The 11,933-nt window shown below is 33.8% G+C and overlaps 1 protein-coding gene across 1 annotated transcript; it reads right to left on the reverse strand.

The window, feature by feature from the left end:
* Positions 1–10,447: 10,447 nt before the first annotated feature.
* Positions 10,448–11,653, reverse strand: LOC114719469 (putative F-box protein At3g16210). The gene has a single exon (XM_028904981.1). The coding sequence runs from the start codon at positions 11,651–11,653 to the stop codon at positions 10,448–10,450; it is 1,206 nt and encodes a 401-aa protein (XP_028760814.1).
* Between the last annotated feature and the right edge of the window lie 280 nt (positions 11,654–11,933).

The raw sequence follows: 11,933 nt of genomic DNA on the forward strand, positions 1-11,933 counted from the left end.
GGGAAATGAAGGAATGAGTTCAATTTAAAGAAATGGATAAGCAGCGTTCGAAAGGTTTAATAGAGAAAATATATAAGATGAAAAGGTTAAAAAAGTAATTAAAATCTTTTATCCACACACCATTTTTTCAAATGATCATATAAAATCAATTTAAATGAAATGAACAGGAAAGAAAATAAAATTAACTTCACCTGCTTTTGTGTGCTCTCATATGATATAAAACTATTGGTATAATCCATAATCCATACATCAGCGATCTTATTGATGAAAACTAAGGACAACAGCCAGAAATTAGAGACACACGCATGTGCACATATCTATACCAACAAAGCTAAAAATATTTGGCAGTGAATATGTAGCACTGATGTTACTTGAAATTACAGTCAGAAATGCACAAGAAAATAGAACAGAGATATGGATGCAAATCTAGTACCGTATGGTTCGAAATTCATCACAGATTCACAGTACAATCGCAAAGAGAGAAATAACAGTTATAGAACTCAAGAACCGTCACAGGGACTCTAAGAAAATAACGGAAATCACAGAAAGAAAGGAGAAAGGCACAGGTTCATAGGGAAAGATTCACAGGTAAAGGAGAAGAGAAGCCAGAGAGATTCTGCATAAATTCTTCCACACCCCACACTGCCTCCTATTCTCCCTCGTATTTCCATCTCCAACCCTATTTGGATTCCACCTATTTGGGTCCATGTAAATGAGCTTTGGGCCCATCTCTTTCCATAAGGCCCACACATTTCTGGACCATAACATTGCTTCCTCTTGAAATTGACCTTGTCCTCAAGGTCAAAGGTATGAATTAGTGTCGGATAGCAAACATCGAGCATCATCTCATTATAAAGTGCCAATGCAGTAGCTACATGACAGTTCTCAAGTGCAGTAGCCAAAGGGAATTTACAAATAACTGGTGAATACAGCATGCTGAGCAAATAAGTGTTAGGATACCCAAGTGGAGCAAGCCAAGCCGGAGAATAAAAGGTAATCATAAGCCAAACAAGGATATGCTTCACAGGAGGATCCAAACCATTCCAGGAAGTTAAATATAATAGATCCCAAAAACACGGTGTTGAAAGCATAACTGACTTGTAGCTTTGACGAGGGCGACAGGCAATTCACCCATCGAACTGAAAACTTGTAAAACATGGTCTTGATGTTTTTCTTCAACAATAATACCACACAGCTCCATTTGGACAACCAAAAGAACTGAAACTTGCTCCCAAGCAAAAGGAAATAAGTTGATGAAATTAACTGCAAAATCCCTCTGCACTATGGGCAAAGGAAGAATTGACTTGCTTATATGGGTCCTTGTATATAAGTTCATAACAATACAAATATCATTTAGGGCTTCCAAGGCAGGGCTTCCAAGGCATCACAACATGGTACTAGCTGCTTGTGGAAAAACAACGCTAGTAATTTAGTCGTTTTTAAGAACAGTAGACATGAGGCGGCGATGAAGAGCAACAAATTCATATGCAATCTAATCATCTAGCCAACAGTTATCGTGTCCACAATGATAAAGACCTTCAAACTGATGTAAACTTAATCCATATGCACTGAATTTACTGAGAACCAATCCAGTAATGTCCAGATCAATACTCTCTATTATCCATTTATTGTCGGCACTTGGCTCCATAGGTAGTTGTTCAAAGTTTGCATGCAGCACATGTTAAGCAAAATGCTCATGTCCCCTCCAAATCAGTCCTTTGATATGCAATAATTCTAACAAGTGTCTGTTATAATCATTCAAGCTCTTATAGGTAACAAGAGGCGAAAAAGTAGAACAAAAATCACCGCTAATTAGTTGCGGCAGAATATTCTTATCCGGAAAAATAATCACACCAGTAACTGAGACATTACAACACTTCAGAATTTTGGATTCAAGTTTCATAACTAATGCACAGATAGGTGCAATGTCAATAAAAACATTTATCATTGCCTCTGTAGTTCTTTGCCATCAAAACAAAATGCTGCAGAGGTGAAACCAAAGTATGATACCCAAAAAGTACAAGGCATGGCCACAAATCAGTAGTTAAGAATTGAACAAGGATTGAGGGCCCGAGATCAAACACCAACTGTATATGTAAGCAACTATGTGATAAACAACAATGACCAACATCTGTAAAACCAGACAACATGGGAATAGGTAAGGCATAGGCATAACATTCGAAAGCCAATGGTTTAGAATTTAATAAATTGAGGAAGTACCCATGGTTTTTTAAAGCACCAAGCATAGGCCCTGGGAGCTTAAAAGAATTTAATAGAGCTGCATTAGTAAGTGCATCAAAGAGTCACTGAGCAGAGTCGTAACGACTGCAAGTTGGCTTCACAAGGTGGGGTGCATCGTGTTTTTTGAGAATGTCATCTTCAACACAAATCTTGCTCATTGTCATCAATAAGGTGTCAGAATCCACAACAGTTGAAGCACCAAGCCCATTTATAGGATCAGAACTCGCCATGGAGCCAGTAAGCACTGAATAATTCGCCAAATGTGCTGAATCAGAACGCAGTACATGGAACTCCAACCACTCATCAAACAAACACCCAATTGTAACCTCCGCCATATCAAAATCCAAGCCGTCAAAAATGGGAGAATTGATGGTAGAAGCCGAACTCGTAACTATCATGGTCGGCGAATACACAATGTCAAATTTGGGGTGGATATCAACTATGGCAGAAACAGAGCTCATATCCATGAAGGTGGGGGATAACATACGATTGAATTTATTATGTAGTGATTCCAATTTGTGTTTGATAGAATCAATCATAGCGTTCACACGGTCATAGTGAGCTATGTTTGCAGAAAGTCGGCGCTCCAAGGAATCAACAAATTGTTTAGTTTTGGCGGCTAAATAATCAAAATCAGTGGTGGCAGACTTTAGAAAAGAATCTATCACGGTAGCGGAAGGCAATGAAAACACCAATGTAGCAGTGGTGTTACTTGAAATTATAGTCAGAAATGCACAAGAAAATAGAACAGAAATATGGATGCGAATCTGGTAACGTATAGTTCAAAATTCATCACAGACTCCCAGTACAATCGCAAAGAGAGAAATATCAGTTATAGTACTCAAGTGCAGTCATAGGGATTCTAAGAAAATAATGGAAATCACAGAAAGAAAGGAGAAAGTCACAGGTTCAGATGGAAAGAGTCACAGGGAGAGTAGAAAAGAAAAGAGAGATTCTGCATAAATTCTTCCACATGTAATAACATCTCAAAAGGGCATCAAAAGTTTATGAACAATCAAATGATCTTCCACCAAAAGTACTTAAACAAAGTAAATTTACAATGTAAAACTAAGATTAAGGATCAAAGTTCTTAAATGTGAATGTTACCAACTGGTACAAGGCTTTCCACATAATCTAAGATTCTAGTACAATAATTACAACTATAATTCTTCATAACAAACTTGTTAGATTCATAAGTGGTGAGATTCAATAAATATAAAGTTCTTCGATCCTCTACGACCTCACCAAATTCTTCAGTTCTCCGACTGAATTCATTAACTGTGCAAACAATTTCATTCCTCCAAATGTTCCTTGGAATTAAACAGTATGGATAGAGATTGGGACTGCTGCTATATATTTTAGTCCAAGTCCATCTCCCTCCTCCAGATGCACACGCATTCTCCCCAACCACCCACAAATGAATGAAACCAGATCTGGAGTTTCCTATCTCTTTGTAAGAAATAATACCTGGTTTGTTCTCATAAAAAGTAGGAATACAAGTGGAGCTGGGGTGTAAATCAGGCATTGGTATTAATGTAAACACTTCCATTGCTATGTCAAATGAGACTATCAGATAACCATTCAAATTTTGTGCAAGCCAGATAATGGTTCCATTATTATCAGTGGCTGCTTCACAATAAATACGTATATCCTTTCTGTCCCCAAATTCCACATCTTTCCACAACCCTGTGCATAACGAATACACTAAAAGTTCATTCATACCCCTCTTGTGTACCCAATATGAACCCCTATTCATATCAAAATAAAACTCAGAAACAGAAATCTTAATAATCTTGTAATCATTAACAATCTTACTGAACCCAAATCCTATAGATAACTGATTCTTACAATTAGTAGCTTGGGGTACCTCTGTCACCTCCTTAATAGCTGGATTCCACACTAGAAGCTTATGAGGAGACACATAATGATCACAGAGTTCAACGCAGAGCAAGCCGTTGCTGGAACCGATCATCCGAACAACTGAAAAACTATCAGAACTGGACAAGTCGTAATCAATCAGAGGAGGGTTATGGGCTTCATGGAGTTGAAAGTCGCGATCGAATGAACACAAGTGCAACGAATTGTTTGTCCGATAGAGTTGTTGGACGAGAAAATAAGGTCGTTGACTGGAGTGGCGGAGTTGATCTGCAATGAACAATGGATCCTTCAAGAGATTTTTCCAGTTTTTACAGACACACTGAAACCGAATTAGGGTTTTCACAGGAAGTCTCTTGAGAATGTTGACGATGATCTCTTGCGGCAGAAAAGCGCTGTTGCCTTCCATTACCGTCGCTTCACAGAATTCGCAGACGAAAGAGACGGCGGTTGGTGTAGGGTTTATGGGTTTTAGCTTGAAGTGTTTGGTGCGTAAATATTTGATATTTCGATTTAATTTTAATTTGAATTGCAATTTCAATTTATTCTTACCCTCAGTATAAGACTCATTTAACTAATTTGATTAAATTAAATAAATTAAGTAAGTTAGTTAATTATAAAAAAAGTGACATATTTTTCCTAAAACACCATAATCAATTTTCTTAATACCCTTTCTCCCTATTATACTTGATTATGGTTATCAAAGTATTCATAAAGATAATTTAAAAAAAACTAATAAATATAAAAAATAGATTTTATATTTAAAAAAATTAAAAATTAGGTCTTATATTAAAAATAATAGGAAGATAATACTACCTCCGGTCCTAATTATAAGACCCAGTTGACTTATTTGAAGAGATTAAGGAAGTAAGTTAAGTTAGTTATTTGTAATAAATAAATGTTGTCATTCCTAAAATATTCTTGCTAATTAAGTATATTGGCTAGAACTATCATTATTAGAAAGATTATTTTAGAAAAAAATGCATAAATATGAGAGACAAAATGGATTAGGGTCTTATAATTAGGACTAAACAAAAAGTCAAACGAGGTCTTATAATAAGGACCGGAGGTAGGTAGTAGAATATTAGTATCAAAGGAATTTAAGTGCGCTTTGACCAGTAGTATTAATAAATGGAAGAATTCCCCACCAAACCCCCTGGACACTTGTTATCCAAAACCTCCCCTCAAAAACATTGTCAAATTTCACTGTATCCCTGAACAAAAATTAAATTAAATTTTATGTGCAGGTGAAAAGATATTTTTGTGGTTATTTATTGTAAATCCCTCACTATTTTTTTTTTATAAATCACCTCATTTTTGTTGTAATTTTCTTATGTATTGTTAATTAGTTTATGTTTTTTATAAATTGTCTAATTTTCATTATAAATCTCATTATGTATCTTATAAATCCGCAATAAATAATCCTTTTTTAAGATAAAATAAAATAAAGGCATAAATGTCTTTCCCCTCCAAAATTTAGCTACAAAATAAACTTCATATCATAAATTATCGCTAACATAAGATATTATTATTAAAATATCTGCTATGATCTTCTTCCATTACCCTCTCTATCAAATCTTATTTCTAATTTTACAAATAATATTGCAGATTTTACAATACGAAAGAGATATCGGTTGAGGTGTAAAGGCATTATTGATGGTTAGGGTTTGTTGGCTTCAGCTTCTGGAGAGTTGGTGCAGTAACTAACAGGAATATAAGAGTTGTTTCCGCATATTTCTATTTAATTAATACTACTAAGTAATATTAAATCCCTCAATAAATTGTTATATATACATTAGAAGAGTTATATGAATCATATCTTAAATACTTCTCATTCCTTAAATAGTTAAAACATAATCCCACCATTATAAAAATAATTTGATATATATTTATAGAATATATATATATAGATATATATATATATATATAAAAAGTAATTGGGTTGGAAATTTCAATGTCGAATATTATTTTATAATTTTGTGCTTCAAGTGCTGTTTCTTATAGGTTATAACAATATGCTTTCAAAATTAAGTTTGATAAAGGACTTTAAATTGGTACTAAAATAATATACTCCTCCGGTCCTTATTATAAAACCCCGTTTGACTTTTTATTTGGTCCTAATTATAAGACCCCAATCCATTTTGTCTCTTATATTTATGCATTTTTTTCCAAGATAATCCTTCTAATAATGATAGTTTTAGCTAATATACTTAATTAGCAAGGATATTTTAGGAATGACAACACTTATTTATTATAAATAACCAACTTAACTTATTTCCTTAATCTCCTCAAATAAGTCAATTGGGTCTTATAATTAGGACCGGAGGAGTAGTTAATGTAAGTTTTTTGTTTTGATTCATTATATCTAAGTATGATGTGAACAATAACAAAATAAATTATTCTTAAAGTTAGAAAGTAGAAAGAAAATAACAAGACAAGAATTGGGAGAAAAACCAAGGGATTATTTCTAAGGGTATGTTTGGCTCAATGAGAGAAAAGGGAGGGGAGGGATTTTAATAGAGGGAATGGGAGGGGAGGAGAGTAGAAGGATTTTAATATTATCTTGTTTGAATTTATAAAAAAAGAGGGGAGAGTAAGGAAAAATATTTTAATATGGATAATTTTGCTCTTGTTTTATTTAAAATATGGGCATAATAATCACAACATAATAAAATATGAACATAATGGTTACAACATGGCAAAATATGGACATAATGATCATAACATGACAAAATATTGTCCTTTCTCTCTAAATCCTTCCAATTTTGGAGGGGAAGTTCGGGAGGGGAGGGGAGGGAAAATTTTAAAAAAATTCTGCTCCCCCCAAAATTTGTGTGTTACCAAACAAGGGGAAATGATTATAATCCCTCCCCTCCCCTCTCTCCCAAATCTCTCGTACCAAACACATCCTAAAGTTATGGATTAAGAACATTCAAAGATAAATAATCCTGAGAGTTGGAAGTTATGGACATCCACATACACATATATACACACACAATATTTATAAGATATATATATTTTTGGATGCTTATAAGTTATAAATAACTAAGACGTTATAAATAAATTTCATATCAAAAATTTTCAATAACATAAGATATTTCATTATTAATTTATCCATATCTCCGACTTAATATATCGATCATAAAATATCTACTGTAATCTTCTTCCCTTACCTTCTCCAAGAAAATCTTATTTCTAATTATCTTCCAAAAAAAAATATTATTTCTAATTTTACAAATTTATAAGTCTATCAAAGATAACCATTTGATTGACATGTGAATCATTTGAATAACTACACTAATCTTATATAACTTCATTTTATATCTAGGCTAATTTTATATAACATTATTTAATTTTTGGGCATAATAAATCCATAGGTCCTTATTCAACTAATTTTAATCAATGCTCGCACTGCCAGTATATCAGTCGTGATAAATAATAAAGTTGATGAGTAAAGTATCATTTTCACGAGGATTTCATTTCAAAACCCGATCAAATACACTTTCATTTAATTTGACTAACACAAATATAAAGAGTGAAGGAAAAATATTTATAAAATTGAAAATTAATAAAAGCATATGATACTTGGAATTTAAGGATAAAATGGGATCTATGATTATTTATCATCCTTGTATTTATTAACATTCAATTTTCCTCACATAAATCCTTTTAATGATCTGTGATTCAAAAATATATTTGTAAAAGCTTTTCCAAATCAAAAACAAAGTGTTCAATTCTATTAATTGCTCAATCTCTTGTTATAATTAATAAAACCCAATTTTAAATTCCAATCACAAAGTGACTATGCAATTTTTATAATTATATCTCTATCTTACTAATAAAACCATCCATTCAACAAGTAAATTTCAAGTTCTTCCACAATTTTACGCAAGTTCTATCTCAATTTAACTCTCTCAAGTTTCAATCAAGTGAATCAAACAACTAAATAGTGATTAAGCACTTAGAAGCATTCCAAAAAATAAAAGTAAAATGAACACATGTATCATTAATTAATAACAAAATGAAGGGAGTAATCAAAAGTCAATAGAACAAAGTAAAATGAACACATGTATCATTAATTTATAACAAAATGAGATGAGCAATCAAAAGTCAATACATACAATGGCTCAAAATAACTCTAGAACTAAAGGTTTAGCCACATATATTTAGCACAAGCATTGAACAAAAGGAAGAGGGACAACATAGCTCCAAAACCTTAAACTTTCTGGTTTACTAGGACTTAGCATTTTGCTGTTAATGACAAAGTGCCCACGCCCTCGTTTTAGCGCCTAAGCACTAATGTTCTGTCTCCTTTCTGCATTGATCACGTGCGACCCAGGCACTACAGTCATGGCCTAGGCGCTTGGCCTCTCTGTTTAAACTCGGTTTCTCCATGCTTGCACTAATTTTCCATGGCTCTCTCTTTGCTGATAAATCTTCCAAGCTTGACAAGTTAGTTGTTACCACTTGATCATTGTATCAAAATATTCCTACATAAATAACATCAAAAGCATGAAAACTAACGAGGAGAATTAACAAAAGATGCACCATTGAGCAATGATATGCAACAAAAAATCAAATGCGCATTTTCCTATCTTGAATATCCAAAATATGCATAAATGTATTCAAACGTATATAAAACTCAAAAAAAATGTGCTGAGATGACATAAAACCCAGATGTTAACATTCAAGTCTTTATAATTTTTTTTATTGGGTTCTTACATTTTACTCAATTATTTCAAGCCACTTGGGAAGCTTTTGAAAGTATTTGAGGATCAAGGTTGCTTTAGAATCATATTATGGTAATGAAAGAAGAACAAATAAACTCCAAATCAAGGGTGGAACTCCTCATTTGAACTAGAAGTGCAGTCAAATAATCTAACTTGTCAGAGGTTCATTTCTAGTACACTGTGTTTAAACAAAATAAATATGCAATGCAATAATCAAGATTTAGGATAACGATTTTTCTTATCAGCACACGCCACGTATTCTTCTCTTTAAGGCAATCATATCTGAGATATTGTGCCACATAATGTGAGCATCTCTCTAAGTAGAGATTGGAACCTTCATTCCAGATAAGGCTTTCTCCCCCCCCCCCCCAAAAAATTTTTTTCAATATGTATGTTACTGACTGAAACAAGGCTTTCTACATAATTGATAACATCACTAAACCCCAGCTGTTGATCAATAACAAACATCTTAGATTCCTTAGTAGTGAGATTGATCAAAGATAGCACAGTCCTTACTACATGGTCACTCTCCACTTCACATTCAGTTTCACTAAGAACCATAAATCTTAACTATTTATTTTGTAATCATTAACAATTAGACTGAACCCGAATCCAAAATAGCAATCACCCAAAAAATCAATATTTCTGAGTACCAATTTATCCTCTCTAATCGTTGGGTTCCACAGAACAAGGGAAGTCGAATACAGATGAAGTCATTACTGGAACCGATTATCCTAACGTCGAAGGTGCCTCGTGAACTTCATTTTTAATGTCACAAAAAAAGTCAATTTTAAGCACATTTCCATCCGCATGATTTTGTTTAAAATTCTTATAAATACAATTGAAAATGATGCATAACTAATGAGCTTTAACTCACCGTCTCACAGACAGCTAACCCATTAATCTAACTATATTTTATACCCCGTGCATCACTGAACATAGATGATGCAGAAATGAAAGAATGAGTTCAAGTTATTAAAAGAAAAAAAAAACTGGATAAGTAGGATTAGAAAGATTTATTAGAGATAATATATAAGATGAAAAAGTAAAAGAATTCCATTTTTTTAAAAATCAAATTCATTAAAATATCTCATTATCTCTCTCTTATTAGCCTCAAACCAAACAGGCCCTAAAAACTAATTAAGTTTAAATACTCAGTGAATACTATATTATATAAATTTACGAAAAAGTAATAGCATCCGGAACAAGAAGAACATATATGTGCAAGGGGAAAAAATGAGCATATGATGAATTCCAGTAAAATATTGATCTAACAACCTGAAATTAGACACACACGCACGCGCATGTGCACATATCTTTATCTATATGTGTGTGTGTGTCAAATAAAGCCAAAAATATATATTTGGCAGTGAATATTTGCCGCGTTCATCGTCATTCTGAATAAACGTCTTGAAAGGGCATCAAAAGTTTATGAGCAATCAAATGATCTTCCACCAAAGCACTTAAACAAAGTAAATTTACTATGTATTATCTTTGACCCTAATTATAAGATCTTATTTGTAGTTTAGAAACGATGTCTTATAATTAGAGCCTAAAAATGAGGTCTTAGCAGTCATAACTAAGATTAAGGATCAAAGTTCTTAAATGTGAATGTTACCAACTGGTACAAGGCTTTCCACATAATTTAAGATTCCAGAGCCGCAAATAAAATTGTTCATAAAAAAGTTCTTAATTTCACTAGTGGTGAGATTCAACAAATATAAAGTTCTTCCTCGATCCTTCAAGGCTTCACTATATTTTTCAGTCTTCCAATAGAATTGCCTATGAAGACCAGCTGTGCAAATAATTTCATTCCTCCAAATGTTCAGTGGAACTAAATAGTCTGGATAGAGATTGGGGCCGCTGCTATATTTTTTAGTCCAAATCCATCTCCCTCCTCCAGATGCACATAATGTATTCTCCTCAACCACCCACAAATGAATGAAACCAGATTTAGAGTTTCCTGTCTCTTTGTGAGAAAGAAAAGCTGGTTTGTCCTCATAAAAAGTAGGAATAGAAGTTGACCCTGGGTGTAAAGCTGGCATTGGTATTAATGTAAACACTTCCATTGCTATGTCAAATGAGACTATCATATCACCATCATCATTTTGCGCAAGCCAAATAATGGTTCCATTGTTATCAGTGACTGCTTCACAATAAATACGTAGATCCTTTAATGTATTCCCATGTTCCACACGTTTCCACAACCCTGTGCCCAATGAATACACTAACACTTCATTCACACCCCTCTTGTAGGCCCAATATGAACCCCTTTTCGGATCAAGATACGATCCAAAAAAGGAAATATTAATTATCTTGTAATCATTAGCAATCGTACTGAACCCAAATCCTATAGAGACCAGACTCTTACAATGAGTAGTTCTGGGTACCTCTCGCTCCTCCTTAATTGCTGGATTCCACACTAGAAGCTTATGAGAAGACATATAATGATCACGAAGTTCAACGCAGAGCAAGCCATTGCTGGAACCGATGATCCGAACGTTTGAAAAATTCTCAAAACTGGACAAGTAGTGATCGATCACAGGTGGGTTGTGGACTTCACGGAGTCGAAAGTTGCGATCGAATGAACACAAGTACAACGGATTGTTTCTCTGATAGAGCTGTTGGAAGAGAAAAGAAGGTCGATGATGGGAGTGGTGGAGGTGATCTGCAATGAACAAGGGATCATTCAAGAGATTTTTCCAATTTTTGCAGACACTTTGAAATCGGATTAGGGATTTCACGGGAAGTCTCTTGAGAATGTTGACGATGATCTCACGGGGAAGATAAGCATTGCCGCCTTCCATTACCGACGCTTCAGAGTGTGCTGGGTAGTTTTAGGGTTTAGGGAATCTGAGTGCGGTTTGATTAGCAGTGTATTAATAATTAATAAATGGAAGAATTTCACCATAACACCCCCGGCGGCTATTTATTATCCAAAATCTCCCCTCAAAAGCATTGTCAAATTTCACTGTACCCCTTGAACAAAAAGTAAATTAAATTTTATAGGTGAAAAGATATTTTTATGGTTGTGTCCTTGCTTTGCAAACAAAAGTAATTTTTGTTTCTTATAAATGGCCTATTTTT

This window comes from Neltuma alba, unplaced genomic scaffold (assembly GCF_004799145.2).
Source record: "Neltuma alba isolate B1F8T4 unplaced genomic scaffold, ASM479914v2 tig00011916_pilon, whole genome shotgun sequence".
Lineage (NCBI taxonomy): Eukaryota > Viridiplantae > Streptophyta > Magnoliopsida > Fabales > Fabaceae > Neltuma > Neltuma alba.

Bases quoted from the DNA above. Each gene is read 5' to 3' on its own strand.
- LOC114719469 (XM_028904981.1), bottom strand. From the start codon at position 11,653: ATGGAAGGCGGCAATGCTTATCTTCCCCGTGAGATCATCGTCAACATT.